The following is a 20996-nucleotide window of genomic DNA, read 5'->3' as shown; positions in this document are numbered from 1 at the left end:
CGGCACATATCCTACCACAAAATTGCATCTTCTTTTCTTGCTTGTAACTTTATTATTGCTGCCAAAATCGAAAACTGCCATCTGCCAAAGAAATCGATCGGAAACCGTTGTTGCATAGAAGGATATACCGGGCTCGCGTTTCCGGACGTGCTGAGAAAGCAACCGCAAAGACTACCGGTTAGGACACGATACATTGTTGCAACGAATCGATATCGTAGTTGAACACAACAGCTCCCGGTCAATTGAGTTATTCACTCACTTTCAACACAGTGTGAAAGAGTCATTTTTTAGTTTTATACAAATTGATACGCTTGCAAACTGAACGACTTTGTGAAATTAATACTCGACTCTTGAGTTGACTAAGATATTTTATTGCATTAATTAGTATATTGCTGCGGGTGGGCTTCTGGCTAGCTTATAAACACGTTAACCAGTTAACAAAATTAAGTTAAAAAATACTAAATAATTTTATAAAAATAATACCGAGTGCTGAAGAAAGTTTTGAAAATTTTTCAAGACTGTGACAGTAATTCGTCTTTACGCGTGCATGTAAAATGCTTTGGGAGTATTTTGGTAGAATTTGAAGAATTTATGATACGATATGAATCGCTCACGAAAAGAATTTGACACAAACATTTCTATGATTATTTTTTATTTTGGAAGTCTTTTTAAATCTGTAGATTTCAGTATTTTATCTGAAAGAGAAATGAAAGCACTAAAAACTAAGATATTTTCTTATACGCTAAAGTTATATCCATATTGTTGCGTCATCCTTATGACAGTTTTTATTCAAGCTTTTATTTTTTAATCATTTATTCTTGACTTACTCATTGGCTTGTTTTCCAATTTCTTCTCGATTTTTACATTCCTCGCATCGCTTTATTAGATAAAAAGCGTTTTATTAAAAATACTTAAAACAATTAGACGTTACTTAGACCGATAGTTAATACTCTTTTATAGCACTCGTATAATTTTTGTCGTCGCATTTCTCTTTTAAAACTTTCATGAAAATTTATCTCGTTTCCCATTCCAATTTCTTATTTTTTATCTTTGACGCTAGAGTAATTCCAAAATCTTATTCCGATATTTAGAAAAGCTTCTAACAGCCAATATTCGTTTCCTCGTAATTCTTTTGTATCTTGGGAAAGAATTTTATGACTCAGGCAGGCTGATTTTGATGCGAACGCTGGGATCTTTTAGGTAATGGTTTGAAATGGCCATTTTCGCGGAAAGGAAATCTGGGATTTCAAGACAAGAGAAAGATAAGAAGGGGAAGAACTGCAAGAGGGCCGATCATGTGGTCGACAGATGCTAGATTTCTCATTTGAAATTGGCAGTAGATTTTTCGAAAATTCTCTGCTATTAAAATTTATTTAAAAAATCTAAAAGTTTAACAAACTTTATTTAGTATTAATGAAATACGTTAAATTAAAAATGTTACTTTCGGAGATATTTAAAAGTTTAAACATATTTTATTTTTATTCTTTTCAAATCGCATCCTAAATTCTTTCCTTAATGCTATCCGAGCAGAGCGATAGGATCGTAAAATGAATTAAACCATTGATAAAAGAGTGGCATTATAAAACAGTTGGACTCGATTCTGTGCGTTTTTGGTATGCGTCGACCAAAATATTTGAGAGATTTTCAGGTAGCAAAATATTTTCGGGAAATTTTAAAACTTGGTTTTCGTGAAAAAGGTGCCTGAAAAAGGGGCAGCCTGGTTAATCGATCTATCGATTTCGCGATGATTCCATGGTCGACAAAGAAATTTTTTTTTTCAACTCCGAATTCCTCGAAGTAATTCAGGTATCCGAAAAGTGTTAAGGATGACGGCACTCGATTGTATAAAAGCGAGGCCGTGCAGTTGCGGCTTACGATAGATTTTTTGTTGCGCGAAATGTATGTACGTCTATTTATGAACGTTGTATGGGTTTGCGAGGAAAGCTTCGCGTTAAATTTAAGCAGAGCGGATTTTCTATGTCGCGGGCAATCCGGCTGGATGAGTTAATGGGTCATAAAATCGCGCTGTAGCCTTCCCGCTTTTCTCCGCTTGTCTGCCTCCGACACCCGTAAGCGCGTGTAACCCCTTCGTGCACGTGGTTTGAAGCTTGCACGCTCCGGAGTCCGAAGCCTCTCGTTTCTTCCCCCTGAATTGACGGCGGCACGCGGCTTAATTGTTGCCTGCCGGTAAGAACAAACGTTTCGATGCACCGAATACTTTTCCTAAAGTTCTTCCTCATGGCGGAACGACGCGCGGATGCCTCGAGATTCCTGGCAATGAAACTTGTTTTGAGAAAACTCGGAATTACAATGACGATTATGCCGAAGATGAAAAAAAAAACCGCTTGCTCGGGCATAGAATAATTGCGCAAAAACGATAAGAACGCGCGTAGAACTGACCAGATTCCTCGTTCTATTCCCCGTGTATGGCGCCGTATATACATATTTGTATCTCACCTTTATCTCGCGTGTTAACTCACTCTCTTAATTTCTTCCTTAAAAAATCGCCTCTATAAATACGAATATTCTTATATTCTATTTAAAAGAATCGGAAAAAAATATTGAAATATAACATCGACCACGGATCACAATGTGCATCGTCTCGTTCTTCGGATTTCTTTAAATTATTTTCTCAGCTTGAGCCTGAAGGCTGCTTGGACATCGGACACCACTATAGCGGCACAGGAGACAAAGAGAAAGAGAGGGAAAAAGAAAGAGAGTGAGACAGGCATAAGTCGATCTTACAACGTTCGTCGGGAAATCGGGATCGAGAGATGGCGATACAGAAATACCGAATAGTTGTCTAAAAGTGTGTGACGGACGGACAGCTGGCCGTCATTAAAACCCCATTAGCAAGGAGCTCTCCCCTCCGAAGCGTGCGAGTCAGCCTCCGAGTTCTAACAATATCTTCCACGACGCTTTGCCACCACCCACGCTATTAATATTTCTCTATACCTCCCTTCATGGCCCACTCGTATCCCACCCGCCTCTCCGCTCTCTCTTTCTCTCTCTCTCGCTCTCTTTCTTCTTCCTATCTCTCCCGTTTCTCTCCGTTTGCCGGACGCCCGAATTCCGCTCTTCAATTTAGACGATCTGTCACTGTCTCGCGTTCGTTTGACCACTCCGATGGATATCGACTTATGAAATCAGAAGCATTTACCCCCTTTATATTCCGGGCGGGGAGAGTCCGAGAGAGAGAGAGAGAGAAAGAGCAATTGCGCAATTTGTCATAGTTTTATTTTGGCCGCGGCACAGAAATAAATTCTTCGCGTGCGATCACCGCAGCGGTACCCTGCGCGCGAAATTGGCCCGTCTACCGTCCGCGATGACCCTGTTCGATCAATCCGTCTTTTTCAAAGGCTCCGCCCGAGAGAAGATCGTGAAAAGCAAAGTTTGTAGGAAGCCGGGAATGTGGGTCAAGTTCGAAATAACTATGCGCTGAAGTATGTCTGTGGTTTGTCAGTCGCGCGGTCGTCTCGCGGTGTCCTGTCCGCCTCAGGTAAACCCCAGTCGCGTGCATGTCATCTCGATTAAATCGTAAATTATCTATATCTATATTTATCATCGCACAATTATAAATGATTAACGAGGCCTCTGTCTCGATATGAAAATTTGTTGGAACCCATGATCGATCCGGCGCATTAAAATCTTTACGTACAAACACGCATTACGTCGCCTTAAAACCGTAAATATTGAGAAAGTGCCTTTCTCGCGCGACCTTTTGCTCGGCGACCGAAATAAACGCTCGTTTCTTTTCCTCTTGATTTGCCGGTTTTTCTTTCCGTCCCGTCCGTGACCGCGCATACGTCGGGGAGGATAGACCACGGGACGAAGGAACGATGACGAAAGGGGGAAGAACGCAAACGATAGAGGGAAGAGAGCCGCGTCTCTTCTATGGCCTTTGTAGCCGGCAGATCAAACTCGGCGGGTCATTAATTAAATCTGGCGGAGCAGCCATCGTCCGTCCGTCTTTCCACCGCGTCTCCGATTTACTTTACACGAAATACGCCACAGTTATAAATATGGGCGCTCGCCATGGAGACCCTTTTCCTCGAACTTGATCGCGTGGACCGCCCTCGAAGCGACAGTAACGCGTAGATCTCCTTTTTTTTTTTTTTTGTGTAAGATACTGTAATTTGATTTTATTTGAAAGAACCAAAAAAAGCGGCTGAAAAAAATAGCGCGCGGGGGACGTCTCGTTGCCGACACATTCGCGGTGAATCAAGCCGGGCATTTCTCTCGGATGTCTCCCACGAGGCGTCTTGGAGGTTGCGTAAGAAAGTGAATCGATAAAAATAATTTGCCTTTGTGCGGCGAGGGATGCCGTGATTTCTGCGTACATGATCTCGAATCTGGCGGACACATGGAAGTTAGAAGGCGTCGGTATGGTCGACCCTCGTCCACCAAATGTTTCTAAATTCAACGAACTTTTTTTTTTCGTTATAGACCTATATATACCTAGACTCTACCTAAGTAGAATTAAACAAACGGGCCACGCGTTTTCCGATACTTTCGGGAACGAAGAGCAGGTTGACAGGTCAAGTCTCCGGCAGGCTGAAAATTTTCAAACGCTCGTTGTGCCTTTCGGATTTTACGATTCATAGGTTACGATGGTTAGGCTTCTCTCGCGTGAGCTGAAATATACGAAATCGCAAACTTCGTCGTTGCCCTCTCGCCGCCTCCTCGTTTTGCCTTCCGCCAGAATGTTTCACCTAAATAGACAGCTCTGATCGATGCGCTTTCTCAGCGATATTGATAAATAAAAGCGATTACGGCGATGACGATTCCGATGGTCAATGAATTTATATCCCTGACAGAAGTCCCGGAGGAGCCGATAAATCAGCACTCTTCTGCTCGCTCGCGCATCGGTGGACACTGGGGGTAATCTCTCAATCTAAATCGATCGATCTGCCAAAACGGCTCCGTTTCCGAGCCGGTTTATCGTCGGGCGCTTATGAATTTATTTTATGGACCGTAGAGTTACACGCGTATTCGTCGCGCGCGCAGCATACGAGAAAAAGATCGACCGATGAAGCCGTGATCCCCGCGTGGGAGCACCGCGGGAGGGCCCGCGGGAACTCGTGTAGGTACTCGTACTTTCATTCTTATTGGGTATCGATAAACGCCGGGGCCATTCGTTCAATCGTTACTCTTCCCGCAACGTATCCGCTTCTATCTATTACGGATCGACCGCGTGATCCTCGATGGGCGCCACGAGCCGATGAATCTCCGCTTGCAACGCGCCGCAAGATCGTACATTTTTTTCTCTTTCTTTTTCTTTTATTCACGTTTGAGAAGAATTTGTAAATTATTTTTTATAAGACACCGAATGATTGACAGAAAAGTAAAACTAGAGAATGAATGTAACTAAGTGAGCGGCGGATATCGACATACAGTTTCAACTAATTTCGTGCGTACGAATCGGTCTTTTGCGAGATAGCACGCCTGCATTTTCTCGAGCCTTCCGCTCGACCGTTATCACGATGAACCTCGATACATGCTCTTTTTTTTTTTCCTCCGTCATAGCATATTATTCGGCCTCCCACTTTCCTTGCGCGCAATTAATCACCGCGATGGCGTCGCGCCATTTCGAATTCCTGGTAGTGTCTTCGTTTCGAATTCATTGCGTGCTCTATATCGCGTAGGTCGCTTTATCGGTTACGCGGCGCGGGAATCGCGCTTCGTGGAATATAGAAAAGAAAAAAAAAAAAAAAAAAACCGGGCTTCAACTCCGAGGTACAACTCTGCAATACCTGAAGCAATTATTTTGCAACCATTTCCTTCGATATCGATATGTACGTTGCGGCGACTCATATCCACCTCGGCGTTGTCGAGGAAATGAGCTTGATAACGTTCTTGATAACGCATCCTATTTCACGCGTTCGCACATTACGCGGCATGTTTCACTGCATATGTCATCGGAAATTACTGCGTTATCACATCTCGTGAATATTCCCTGTTCTTTCCCATTCAGTATTCGGCAATAAAGATTTGGCGAGCGCATCAAAGAACCGGGACTGCGTTAAAAACGTTGAAAAGGTGAGCTGTCGCCACGAAAAAGTGATACGTTCATAAATTCCTCTTATCATATTTTTATTTTCCTCGCCGTTATTTCATTGCGATTTTCGGTATACTACGTTTCACTTTTTGACTTTGTTTTTACGGTGCACGTGCTCATAGTACGACATTCGCGATCGCTATCAAGTCGCTCGTTTTATCTATTCGTTAATTTGCATACCTGTTTTCTTTTTCGCCGCGCTATTTATTTTTAGCAACATCTAATGGTACCGCATAGTCAGGTCGCGAAATATGCACATACATAAAAACGTTTTACACATTTATCGCACGTTATTTTCAAAGATAACTTATAATTTCGATGCCTGTTGCCTGTGGCTCATCGATTCCGTCCGTCATTATTTCTCATTGATTTTTGAAATGTTTTATTTCACCTCGGCCACGTGTGTCCGATTAGCGAGAATCCGCGATATATTTTTCGCTCGGTGATACTACCTTTATGATACACTTTTGTTTGTTACAAACTGGCAATTTTTTTTTCTTTTTTTTTTCCTATTTTACTCGACCGTATCTAATCGCTATATATTTAAAACACATGTGTGCAAAATACCATCCATAAAACTTAAACTAAATCTGTCAGCCGGACAATCTCGACGGAATGTAATATCTTTCGCGTGGTAATATCAGTCGTGCATCTACGTGTAATTATTCTTAAATTATCGGTTAAGTTTTATGGGTTTAATATAATTCAATTTTTCGTGACGCGAAATATCTTTACTCTTGCAATTATGATAACCGATAATTGCGACGGTCGTTAAAAAAAAAAAGACGTGTTGCACTACAGATTTATTGCAAGAATATCACGTGGTTCATAAATTGCGAAAAAAAAAAATGAAGTAGTACATGTTTCCAATGGACAATGTTTTACGTTAATCATCGCGAATATCATTATCAGGTACATTATCTTTTAGGTATTAACAAGAATTTAAAAAAAATCTTTTCACATTGTATTTTACATACATCCGATAACATTGTTCTTTTTTTACGAACTATTCCACGAAGTGGTAAAATATTGCCGCGACAATTCAGCTACGTAATAAGCTCCAAGAGATTTAGATAGCGTTCCTGTCTTTCTTGACACATACCGTAATGTTCATTTTGCAATTTTCAATATGTAAAATGGATTGTGGTATTTGATAAAAGCCCCTCGCAACGTCATACGGTTAAAATTAGAATTATAAATAGACATATCCGGGCACAAACTAGTATAATACTTTTTTTAGCCGCATAAAATTTAGATAAATTAAAGATCTTGATTAAAATTGTATTTTTGTAAGTAGAGTAGAAAATAAATTTACTCCGACGTGTTTCGATTAATTTAATCGATGTACTTAAATAGCTTGCGAAGCTCGCCGATATCGATACGATCGAAATTATTTACGCAACAGGAGTCTCAATTAAATCGCGATGGTCCTGCAGTAATTAGAATATTTAGAGCCAAGCCGTGTATAATGCCTGGAGCATTTAGGCGATGATTTACAGGCCACGCCGAGGTACTAACACACGCGCGGGCGCCGCGTGCACATGCACGCATTCAGGCATCCTGCACGTATTCACGAGCCTTTGTTGAAGAGCGTGAACACTTTTGAAGCGTGGAAACTATAAAGTATAAACAATAAAACAATCAGACGGTGACGGTACGGCGATAAATCACGGTGGACACAGCTATCTGCAGTGGCTACGAAGGAGTAACGCGCCGTGGCTTAGCCTTTGATAAATTTAGCTATTGTCGTTTCTAGGATATATTAAATCTCGTTAAAATGTCTTTATGTAATCGTATGGATTATAAATAGAAAGAGATATCGAACGTAATTTAGTGTGATTAAAACGTCGTGTTTCGCCTATACGTAAATTTTCCCCCAAAAAAAAAATTAAACCGATAAGTCGACTCAATCATTGACATTTATCCGTTTTGCGATACTCGTTGCTGCGGCGGATGCAACCTCTTCCGTCACTTTTTATACAAGATTCAGACACCTACGTGCGAATACTTGGCTCGGTCTAGAACAATGGCACCTTCGGACGCGGGCTCTACCGTGATTATTGTAATGACGGTACCGCGTGCAAACACTTGATTGATATAATTCACAGCCTCACGCCACCTCATGGTGAGAATAACGACGCCATATATGTATATGTTATATTTTACATGTGTATAATATATACATATATAATATATATGTATGTAACCACTGTAATTTATTTTTGCACCTTCCTCTTGACGGAGCGATTTCAACGAGATTTTCCGCGTGAGTACTTGCCTCTGGAACCCACAATACGACTTTCGCGATCTGTTATCGGTACAAATGTTCTTTCCGCACATGTGTAACACATATGTAATATCGACGTTTGGTGATCAATCAATTATGTTAAAGTTTATTGAAGGGGTGTATCTTTCATTGCGCACATTTATCAGAGTATTTTATTGTTTTTCTTTTTTTTTATAATTGCAACAAAACGCAGATTTAACCGGAAGATGTGAAATAAAAATATGGGCGGGTTTTATAACAGGTTGACGGGCAGATCGAAATCTCAGAAACGAACTTGTTTCATATTTGATTAGGATTCTATTTTTTGCCGCTCATTCATTCCTGACCACCATCGTAGAGGGTCAATATTATCACACGTGCTGAGAACGCCGACAGAGAGACCGTTTGTCACTCCTCGCCCATCGGGTGTCTTGTCCTTCGATCGTAGTCCCATTTAAGATTAGGCCCCGACATCGGTACATTTACCGTTGAATCCACTTGCATCCCCGATCGGCATATATTTACCCATGTCCGCCTTTTCCAGGTAAAATCTTGCTTCTTCGGCATTTGAATATACTTGAAGCTTCGATGAATCTATTTGCATCTTCTTGTAGATAAAAGAGACACTCCTTAAAATAATGAATCGTAAGGTCTTATTTCTTTTCGAATCTCTTTTCCAATTCTCATTTGTATATCGTTTCATTACAAGCAAAATAGTTTAAGTACAAGTACATACGTACGCATCTACGATATGTGCAAAATTTTTAGAAATTGTGTAGATTTTAATATCGCAATTAGATCTTTTAATTTTTTTTTTTTTTTAGACTTGTTTAAAGTATGATACATATATTTCGCAATCTTATCTAGGAAACAAAATTAATATGCATTAAAAAAATGAGTACGCGAGTCGATGCTCGCTGGAACCGAGTCGCACGCGTGATATTTATCGAGAAGTTTAAGTTAATTTCAGGCGAGGAAAAAAATATGGGACGTCCATCTCTTTTTTTTTTTTTTTTTTACGATGGCCGTTTCCGTTCCCAGTAATGTGACTTATACATTTTTATGCCAGCTCCAGTGCAATGGGCACAGCCGTAAAACACTTATGACACCCGTAGCATAATAATATTACTTGATATCGGTTATCTCGATGCATATAACTCATCGTGTTCGCCATTTTCCTAATTAATGCTTCGCTATTTGCCCTCCTTCCACGATTATAAGCTAGTACGATTAATACGTTTATAACAAACTTGATTTTACTTTTTATTCGTATTATTACCGTTAATTAAAAAATTTTTATGTAAGATAAAACAGGAATTTTTTAAATAATTGACCCATAAAAATAAAAATTAAGATAAAGCATTTATTAGTCGATTTTATAATATACATTATAATACAAAATTCTAATTACAATATTTTTTTATGATTACAGTATCAAGAAGAAAATGACGACTCGGACATGGATGAAGAAATGCAAGAGGACGACGAGTTAATTTCGCAGCCACTTCAAGTTAATCCACAAACCATAGACGCAGTTGGTGCGTCTTCGCTAGCACATTTGAACAATTTCATGAACGCTCATCATCCATTCCTATCGAAGCTTAGATTGGAGGTTAGTAAATCTTTTTTTTTTTTTCCTTTAAAATTTGCATGTTTAATCCGTCGATATCTGCTTCACGTCTCGTTAAGTACGCAAATTGGTTAACGCCAACGAGAAAATGCGCGCAAATAAAAAAAAAAAAAGAGTCTTATTGTCAAGAGTTCTTTCCTATCGTTCGTCCTGTTGAGTTCCGTGAAGATAAGCGGCCGCATAATTCGTCATAAAAGTTGCTCGACAAGCACGAGCGTTCATTGACCTACAAAAGTGCCAAGGTAGAATGACACGAATTGTGGAAAATCGTGAGATAGTCGTAACAGCGGACGTTAACAGTCATAAATGTACGACCACCGTGTCACCGTGACAATAGATTCTTTTTTTTTTAATTACGCAACAATCCAAACCGGATGAACGAATCTGCCTGAACGCGAATCTCTACGATTGAGAGAGCCGATAACAGATTCCACCATATTTTTCGCGTACAATAGCATTTGTCCACCGCGTGAAAATTAAGAGAATTTCTTGCGAAGTTAGAAAGTTTTGACAGAGATAATTTTCGTTTTACGTCGCATTTCTTGCGACATAAAAAGATAGATAATTATCGTTAATAATCGGCTGTTTGCCCGATTAATCAACCCGGCTTTTCAACGATCTTCTTGCAGCGAAACGACACAGACATGTTGCATAGTAGAAATGGTCTGGAAGTCCTGCAGGCAATAGGCGGCAGTAGCTTAGGCAACCTGTTCACGCCCTTGTACATGTCGCCTCCACCGCCGCCGTCTCATCTGCCGCAGCCGTCGCAGAATAATCATTTGCAAGCTGCAGGGAGTTTTGCGAGTCAGACTGATAATCAAGCGCTAGGCTGCTCCTCCGCCGCCAGGACTTCGGTTTCCACTACGCAAGCCAACGATTCCTCGCCTCCTCGTTGCCGGAACAATGGAGAGCAAGGACCCTCTAGGAATAACGGAGAGTCATCGCAGGGAAACACCAGGAATAACGGAGAGACTCGCGAGGGTGAAACCCGTGCCGCGTCGGTAAATAGTCAGCATCCATCCGGAGCCAATTGGAGCTTCGAGGAACAATTCAGACAGGTGCGTCAGCCAAATACCTAGCAAGTACGTACGCCTTCCTCAGCTTGTTGGGAATGCTCGTGCGCTGTCGCCGCGTTTTACGCCGACTAACACATTTAACGATACCGTTTCGATCATTTATTTCCAGTTATTTTTCTCTCTCTCTCTCTCTTCTTCTTCATCTAGTTTAATTAAACGATTACCTTGTCCAACTAATAATAATTTCTCTCGCTTGACGCTTTTGGTAGAGATCGTTAGCTTCGAGATCTGGGTGTTATCGGCGCGTCTGATTATCTCTCGAAACGTATAAAAATCAGCGTGGCGTGCCGCGATCGCGCGAAGCCAGGCCGTGTCGTGGGCGTGAACACCTCGCGCGGTCACCTTTGTGGGACATTGGTTAGTGCCGCGAGGGACGTGTAATTACGGCGGAACTCTCCCCTTGCGAAAACGCGAAAGGGGAACGACGGAACCGGGTGGAGAGAGAGGCGCTTTAATTAATGCAACGATGGGAGCTAATTATTATTTTTACACGGCCGAGAGATAATTACCGGCCGACCGTCCCCGAACGGCCGAGTTCGTCGGTGGTGTTCCGCGGCAAGAACGATCGGCCGCTCTCGACGCTGCGAGGAGGCAGGAAGGAAGGAAGGAAGGAATATTTCGGAGTAGCGCTATTCATAAGATCACGTGAGAGGAGGGAGGCTACCGCGCGCGAGTCGTCGGAGGGACAAGGGCGAGGTTATAGAATTAGCTGGACTCGCATCGCAGCCTTGTTAACGCTTTTTGCGCGCAACTTCGCTCGCGCGGATGCATTTTTGCCATATAGGGGTATGAAATGGCTCGGCGATCTCGACTGGGTTGGTCCGCGCCGGACCACTCGCCCGCGGTTTTCGGTTTTTGCGAAGAGGGTGTGGTGTTGGATTACCATTTAAATTGTTGTTCGCGCGCGCGAGCCCGCAAAGCGCCTCGATACTTTTAGTATAGTCCCTGCGACAACCTTTCGGTTTCGCATGGAATTTGCGGCTGTAATTTTTCAAATTTAATTTCACGTGATAATTCCGCTAAAAAAAAAATTGATAAATTAATTAAATTTGTTTTTTTTGCTCTTACGAGCTCTTTCGAGGAGAGAGAGAGAGAGAGAGACTCTTGACGGAGTATCGGTCGTATAGTATCATCGATTAAAGCTTGCAACAAGCGGATGAATACGGATAAACCGCGCGAAAGACGGACGGGTAGGGAAACGAGAAACAACGCGCGCGGAGGAAATGGAAATAGAAGTCTCCACCTACTTGGCGAACGGCGCCCGCATCTTGGGGATCGCATCCATCATTCCGGCGAGGGCGTACAAGCTGCTCTTTAATCTTTCTTCTTCGGCGCGATGGTGGTTTCGTCTGTTTTACTCTTCCTTCGCATTTTCTTTTTCTTTTTTTTTTTTCTGAAATGTCGGTAATCGCGTTCCGCGTTTATTTTTTCCTCGCGATTCTCTTTAAGTTCTCTTGGATCCCTGTCCGCGGCTTCGAGCGTCGCTTTTCATCCGAGTGAAAATCGCGCGCGGTTTGTCCTCCTCCTGTCGAGATTCGACGGAGAATTTACAGATGTTTTTTAGAGCCGGACTCCGGCTAACTTAGGCGGAGGGGGGGAGGGAGAAAATAAAAGCGCCCAGCCTTCGGACAGGTTTATAGTCAGTTGGTTATTGTCTTGAAATAGGGTAAGCAGGGGCGGGAACGAGACTCCGACTGCTCCGGAGTACGTCGCGTCCGATGCATCGGAGGCCTTCGGGAACTTGTTTCAGTAAAACAACGATCGCACCTATCCGTACACAAAGTAGTCCGGTGACGGTGATACGCAACGCGCACCCATACGAGGCTCGATTCCCATCCCTCTTCGCGTCGCGCCCCGTTGCGTCGTCGGCTCGCACGCACCCACACGCACACGTCCTACCCCGTGCAACAACGTTCGCTGACCGTGCACTCGAGCTACCACGGCAGTATAATACCGTAGGACTATACTTTGCAGCCATTGTGAAATAACTCGTAAACCTCGCAAATTGCCAGCTATTTCGCTCTTATACACGCGTGCACACCTTTTACGCCGCGCTCCGTCTCTGTGTATACTGCGTGTTCGACCGTAGATCGAGAAAGGTTGACTGCTCTTCTATGAGCGTGTACATTCGCGCGCGTGAACGGAGTGTATAGGGACACTCGTATGCCCGAAGACGCCGCGACTTGCTACGTAAACTGCCCACAAATACATCCGAATTTCACTTTCTGCTTTATGAGGTTTCTTAAAAAAAAAAAAAAAAAAGAATATGTATTTACGAATCACTAAACGGAAAATCAATTCAGTTTACGATTTTTGCGTCCAAAAAAAATTAAAATATTAGTTTAACATTTTTTTTTTTTTTTTTTTAATAATCCTATTTTTTTTTTTTTTTTATAATCCTTTTTTTTTTATATTAGTATTACGCGTGAATTACTTTACTACGTTACTATATTTCGTGCAATTAAAATAATAAATTTGTAAGGAACAGAAAAATATTCGCATTATTAGATAATTTTTGGTGTTGGCTTGAATAAAAGTTTTATAACGGTGACGATCTAGGAGCTAGAAAGTGACAAGTTGGTCTTGGATTCGCAAAATAACACTCGAGCATCGAGCACGACGCTTTTTTGTTTTGGGGGAGGTAGCCTCGAGCTCGCCGAGCGCACCAGAAAAAAAAACGTAAACAAACTGACTCGGCGTTGAGCTCGGCGCTTCCGAGAACTCCGCGCGAGCAGGACAGCGTTCAATTGACGATCGACAACTCGCGCGCGTAAGCTCGGTTTTTTTCTAGCATCTTAAACTATAGTTTTTTCTTTTTAAATTACTCAATTATTAATATGATTACAATAAGTTGATTACAAAAGTATATTGAACAGAAATAATTTATTTTTTGTCATTATTTAAATCGGGACAAAGATACAACTAGCCCAGTTAACAAAATCACCCTTGTAGAGCGCATAAAATATTTTAAACATACGAGGCAACTGACAATGTCGTACACGCGCCGGATTGTCTTAGAGTTATCATTGTAATTATGCAAATGCATTATCATTATGTAAATACAGAGTGGTGCCTAAAAAAGAATACGATTCGTCGTTGTCGCTGCCGGCGTGGCTGGGTCGCTTAACGTGGGACGTGGGCGGCTCTTTGTAATTTCGACAAACAACGCTCTCGAATCCTCGCATTTTCATTTTCAATAATCGCTTCGGGAGAAAGAAAGTCTTCCTCGCTGTCTTTTATCTTGCAAACGCTTTATGAGGTGACCAAATGCGTTACCGAGTAACAAATATTTTTCCCGCGCGCCTAGTTTCGACGCAGCTAATTACGACTGTGTAATTTAAAAATAATTGTATTTTGTCAGCTAAGAATTTCAGAACATTTCCAGTCGTATTAACTCGTTACGTGTAAGAAAGCGGGATAAGACGACCCGGTTCTTTTCTCGCTATTTTGAAACTTGCACAGTGTAACGTCTTGCCTCGCGACATGTCACCACTAGTGTAAACATCGCGGGGAAACGATCCCATTTGCACGCTTAATTTTTTTTTTTTTTTTTTTAAAAGTTATTTTATGAAAGCATTCCGCTCAATGTCTTTATATTTTGTTATATTTTATACATATATATTTTTTCGCACGGTTTATACTATCTTGGAAGACGCAGTAAAAACGAGTCGTTATCACCTCCACGTGTAGTACGGTCGAATGTCATAAACTTTATCACTGATAATTAATTTGCACTCCGGCGTAGGAAGGTAATTAAAATTATATCGCATATAAATGCACAATTGTGCAACTCGCTTTGCACGATAACGTAACGACAAAAAAAAAAAAGAAAAAATAATATATATATATATATATATTTCCTGCTTTATCTTATATCGGGACGTTACTTTATTTCGCACTATCGATATAATTATATTGATAAATTATACGACTAACGTGCAGCGTGAAATATGAAAAGGATAACGCCGAACAATTAATCCTTCCTTTTTCTTTATTGCCCCGCAACCGAGTCGTTCTTATTCCCGCTTATCGATCAATTAACCGAGTTACGCATGCGAAAGCGCAATTACTGCCCGGTGCAACGAGATTATTATTGAGCGCCGCATACGAGTGATGCGTATGTTCGTTTGAACGGTTCCATTGTCGCACATCCCTCCGTTTCTGGAATGGTGAAATAAGGGCTTGGTATTCGTTTCCCTTGAATGGCGCAATTAAAATTAAAAAAAAAAAAAAAGAAAAGAAAAAGGGAAAATTAAATCCGCGACGCGGTAATGCTTCTTCTCTCTGCGGACACCGTCACCGAAGCGTTGGATTTGCTCGCCGCGGCACGCTCCGTATAATTCACGCACGATATCAAGAGACACGCGGTATTAACGTGATGAACAGCGCGAATCTGTTAACCGAGCTCTGTCTAGGCGCGCGACACGATTTTAACATCGCGAGTAAAAAATAAAAAAAAATTAAAAGAAAAGAGAAAAATAAGTGAGCCGCGCCGACGATAAAGCCGGACTCAGACGGAAGCCGGATGAAAATAGCTACGTTGCATTCGAGAGCCTTACCGAGTTAATTTACTTAGTCCGTGCAACACCTGCATCACTTATCCGTAAGCGGCGCTAGTTCTTTTCTTTTCTTTTCTTTTTTTTTTTCCTCTCTCCAAGCGATATATTGACCCGCGGATTCCTCGTGTTTACTCAATAATTGGATGAGGCTGTAAATATGGCTATTAAGCTACCTTACGCTTTCCTCGCGCTCGTTATAAGCAGCCAATTGCGAGGTGGTCGTTCGTCTTCTTCTCCCTTCGCGGTTAGCGCGCTCGAGATCGCCGCGGATCGCTTGGTTTTCGCCTCTGGAGTACAGCCTAGTTCGACGCGATCATATTTTTGTTCGAGCCGAGGTAAAGCCGGTGCCTCGGCAAAACGCTGAGAACGACGCCGATTTTACCTCCGAGGTGCAGCGCTCTCCCGACTTGCCTTCGAATAAATCCTTCAGAGACCCTCTTTGCTTACGCTTCTTTTTTTTAGAGCCGTGAATTTCTAAAGGACGTCATTATTGTATCCAAGAGAAGATACTTCTACCTTTTGCAGCGCATCTTCTGGTTAATGAAATTAGGTCGAGAGTAATAAAAAAAAAAAAAGAAAAGAAATAACTCAATGATAATTATTTTTAAAAAGCCGGGCATATCTCGCACGAAATTCTCCGCTCCGAAGTAACGTGACACTTTTCAGATAAATTGGCGCAAAAATTAGCTCAGAATTAGCAATTTTTTCCTTCCATCAGATAATCATCTCCGTCGATCTTTACAATGCACAGTTAAGCAAGGTAAAACGGCCGAGTATCGTGAGCAACGGCTGTTCGTAATTCTCCATAATTTCGTTACGATTATTATCGCGAGGCACGCTCTAGACAGCGCGACACTTTGACAGCAGCTGGTTAAAGGGTTCGTTACGCCGCGTGCTGATTCGCAGAAACGAGATTTTCAACAACAGGATGTGACATATCGTTGATCAACTTGACAGTGCCTTTCCTCCTGGCGTGGGTATTCCGCCTTTTTTTTTTTTCATCATTTCCTGCCTCATTTTTCTCGCATTACAAACGTAGAGCTATATCGCCGCAGTGTGCTCGATTATATTGTTGATAATGCACTAGTATTACCATTCGGAGATACAATCGATTTTCCAGGCGGATAATTTAACAATGTTCCACTTCGGTTTGCAAGAGATTTATAGTGGAGTATTTTTTTTTTTTTTTTTTTTTTTTTTATTCAAGCAGGAATGACGATCGCAATAATTACGCTTTTCCTATTGTGGCTACCAATATTCTCCGGATATATGCCATAAAGCTCATATCGGACCAGAGAATTAAGATTAGAGACTGAAATTTGACGTGACGAAGCAAAGTTCACTAAATATGATATTGACTTTCTTTCTTTTAATGGTTAAGTTCCGATTCAATATCAATCCTAATCTCCGGTTTGATACGGCTTGAAACATGTGTGCAGCATCTTTTTCCGTTCGGGTGCAGCACGTGTAAACATAGATATCTCTTCCCCTTTTTTCCCTTCTTTTTTTTTTTCATCCACATTTCCTTTATTCTTCCGATCTTTTTATTATCGTCATTCTATTTCTTTCGTATTTCTTATGCCATTGTAATACGTATGTTAAACGTGGATTCTTATACCGCTACTAATCTCTAAGATATCCCAACGATAAGCACGTTATGCTTTACGATAACGCGAATGAGCGTCCGCGTGGGAGGGATGCGTGTTGGAATTCGGGGATGTCTCCATCGCACGGGCAGACTTGAATCTCGTCGGCGACGGAGAGTTATATTTTGACCCCGGTTAGCATACCAAAGATGCATCATATTATACGGCTCGCGCTCGCTATTATAATGAATATCTCCAACCGACGTATAAGCATATATGTAAAGCACGCGCGTTTCATGGGGTGTCACGCTGTCACAGACGATCGCGCGCGCGAGCGCACGCTCGCGTTGGTATCACGGCGTTGCACATGCACGATGGGCTACGCACATTAACTTAGAGTTGCTCCGAGATGAAGGAAGAGCGAACGAGAGAGGGACGAGTCCGAGAGATATCATTTGAATTTCAATGAATCATGTGGGTGCAAGTGTCGTTCGCATTCATTCGGTCACACATTCAAGCGTCTATACACACCGACAGGCGCGCCAGTACGTGCGCGCACGCGAGAACCCGCGTAACGGCGAGAAACACGCGCCCTTTTTCTCTCGTGTTACGTCCCGTGTAAAATATTGTCTTCTTTTGGTCCTCATCGTCTCCACCTCGTTTATCCCGGCGTAGCGCGAGAGGAGACAAATGTCGGAATCTTCCTCCCTTTACTCCTCGCTCTTTCTCCCCCCCTTTCCGGCTTTCTTTATCCGGACATATTCACGCGCGCGTATTTGTCGGGGCGGCCGGCACAAAAGTGCCCGACAATTGTAGCAGCGTCCACAAAAGGAGATTATCTTCAATCGTTTTTACAGAGAGACGGCTTTTCCGCTTTGCACGCATCGGGTATCAAAGCCCGCGATGCAGGTCTCGCTGTATGACTGCTCCCCCCTCTTTCCTCGTTCATTCTAATGCCTCGTCGTAGTAGCCGTATCAAATTAGCGACGATTTTTCTTTACGCCAGCCACGAATAACCGGTCTATTTTTTTTTCTTTCGAGACGCCAGGCGCGTTCGTCGCTCTACATGTAAAACGATTTTTTTTACTCGAAAATTTTACGTGATTCTTGGCGACGTCGTGGGTGTTCGCTCGAGGTTACGATTCATGCTTTCTGTTACCGCTGGAGTGATTGGTCGAGCGTTGAAATAGGATTAATCTGAGAAATGTATTTCTTTCAATTTTTTTTTAAGCTCTGTATATTAAAGCGTCAATTGGTGAACAATGTTAAATCAGCATAATTCGCACTTGTCATTTTTTATGGTTATTATCTTCTGCAAAAAAGTTTGCAAAGAAGGAAGGAGAGAGAGAGAGAGAGAAAGGGAAAGATGAGTGATCAGCTTTATGTTTCGCGTACTATCTGTCGAATCTTGCTGTAACAAAGACTCCTCGAGTACTGACCTGGAAAGGAAGGCGTACGTCGTCGTCGTCGTCGATGCGCGTGTCGCACCGATGCCTCCGCGATTATTCCGCATGTAACTACATGGGGCGAGCACTTTTTTTTTTTTTTTTTTTTGTACTTGTAGAAAAACGCTGGGACGCGTCTTCGTTAATAAATGGTCACAGAACGCGGGCATTAATGCCGGTGCGGTCAACCGAAAAAGCGCGAGCGACCCTTATCCTTTTTCGCGCCTGTCTCCGCGAAAATTACATATAATGGTGAGAGGCGCGTGCGAAAGTTTGGGCAGCTGCCGAAAAGTGACGGTTGCACCAAGCGCAATAACGGTGGTGGCACTCGCACACGCACTTGCCCTCATTGCGCCGCGGTACAACACTCGCGGTCGTGCCACCGTTTGCGTATCGGCGAATGTTACCCTGCATGTTTCCATGTCGGTGCATCGCGCCGTACCTACACAGCCCTTTTCACTTCCGCTCGTCCGCGGAGTGTCCGACACTTTTGTGTCGCCGCGCGCACGGATTGCCCGCCGAGAGAGACGCATCTGCCCCTTTACGCGTACATTTGTCAACGCAACGCGAACGCGGAAACACCCGCGGGCCATACTCCGCCGATCTCCTGCACGAAAGATGGAAATTATTAGAATTATCGAAAAGATTGCTGGCCAAAAGAGTATCCGCCGGTCGAGAACGATTCCACGCTTCGATACGAGTAAACGGAAAAGTCGATCGAGGTCACGATAACTTAATTGCGTACGGGGACAGTGGTCCTGATATTTCCGGTATTGTGAAAACTGTCGTCTTGCGATTACTTGGTGTACGGGAGGCGCAGGTGCCGGCGGAACGGAACATATAGAGACGAAAATATCAGATTGCAGAAAAAACAAAATGTTGTCGCTGCCCGATGTGAGAATTGATACAAATATTTAATAGCTGAACTTTTTTCCCTTCAAGGTGCGCGTTTCTTTTTTTTTTTTTTATTGTTCCGAACAACGCGACGTATCTTAGCAAAACGATAAAGTATTATACAACGAAGGCAAAACGACTGGGGGTAGGGAAGCAGAGAGCGCGGGCACGTGTGGGACGCGTCATTTGCTTAATTGCGCCATTTCAGAGACGCCCGGTCGCATTATTCGACCACGCGTGCAACCGCACGGCCCGTGCACACGTCTCGCCAATCCGAGAGATTCACGCGAGCGAAGGAGATAGAGAAATCTCTCCTCGTTGGTACCGCGCGGCGCGATCTCTTACGTTGTGATTTAATTAGACTCGGAACAGACAGCGAGCGAACACCGGCGAATCGTGTGACGGCACACTGTGGCAATTAGGGATTACGTCGTAAATTATATCCCACATTACTGAGGCCACGAGGTTAATTAATTTGCTTATTGATGGAGCGCGAAAAAAAAAAAAAAAAAAAAAAAAGTAAAGAAAAGGAATCTCGCATAAATATTTCGGGATTGTTTATTCGTTTGCGAAGTGAATCGCGACGCCGAGCGATCGGGCGGCGATTCAACGGTAGTCGCGGGCGTTACAAAATTATTGCTCAAAGTAACGTATCTTTCCATATGGTGGGCGTGTCGCAAATGTCGCGGCGCGGCATCGAATGATGTGAGAAATTAAGACACCCCGGGGATACGAGCGACGTGTATATTTTAAGGAACGTTTGAAAACGGAGAATGGAAAATGGGAAGCGGACATCGAGAGAGTGGAACGCTGATGGAAGGACGACGATAGGGAAAGGAACGAGGGGAGGCGGCAGGGACAAGGGGAGGAAGGGCAGGAGGGGGAAGAGACTGGCTTTTGACACGACACGTGTCGGTCGTCTCCCGTGCGAGATCTAAGACCGCGCTAGCTTCCGCTAATCCGAGAATCGGGCCTTTTAATGCGGGGACGAGGTTTCGCGATTATAAATATCAGAGATACCAGGAAGCCGACCCCGGGGAGATGTCTAGACTCTAAATGAAACTGCCGACGTTGCTGTCTTGGGAGGGTTGCACGTAGCCGCATCGCGCGCGTTAAACGGACTGAGAAACGCTCGCTTTATCTTCCCGCTAATTCTAAAATCATCGTCGCGCGCTCGCGATCGAGTAAATAACGCGATTTTACTCCGGATCGCCTGTCGTTAAAGCGATCGTTGAGGTTGCCCGACATATCCCGTAGGCGCGGAAGTGTGCTTTAAACCCTTGTCCTTTCGTAACGAAGAGTTACGAGCCGACTGCTCGCAGCTGCGAAGGGCATAACTCCGTTTCGGTAACGTTAGGAGTCAAACGGTAGGGCGCGATAGGAAAGTTAGGGTATTACGTGTGAGATAAATAGAGAGAAAGAGAGACCGACTAATGGCACGCGACTCCCACTCGAGGCGTCGAAACGACTAGTAAAATAGGA

General features: G+C 43.0%; 1 protein-coding gene across 2 annotated transcripts in view; it reads left to right on the top strand.

Moving 5' to 3' along the window:
- Retn (retained) overlaps positions 1–20996 on the top strand; it is an 86742-nt gene that overhangs the window by 20928 nt on the left and 44818 nt on the right. For both annotated transcript variants that reach the window (XM_070675141.1, XM_070675142.1), the window contains exons 2-3: positions 9757–9936; positions 10584–11012. In XM_070675141.1, coding sequence (XP_070531242.1) covers positions 9757–9936; positions 10584–11012 — 609 coding nt within the window. The remainder of the gene's footprint in view (positions 1–9756; positions 9937–10583; positions 11013–20996) is intronic.

This window comes from Cardiocondyla obscurior, linkage group LG03, assembly GCF_019399895.1.
Source record: "Cardiocondyla obscurior isolate alpha-2009 linkage group LG03, Cobs3.1, whole genome shotgun sequence".
Classification (NCBI taxonomy): domain Eukaryota; kingdom Metazoa; phylum Arthropoda; class Insecta; order Hymenoptera; family Formicidae; genus Cardiocondyla; species Cardiocondyla obscurior.
The sequence above is the reverse complement of the archived record's forward strand: the minus strand, read 5'-3'. Positions and strand labels throughout refer to the sequence as shown.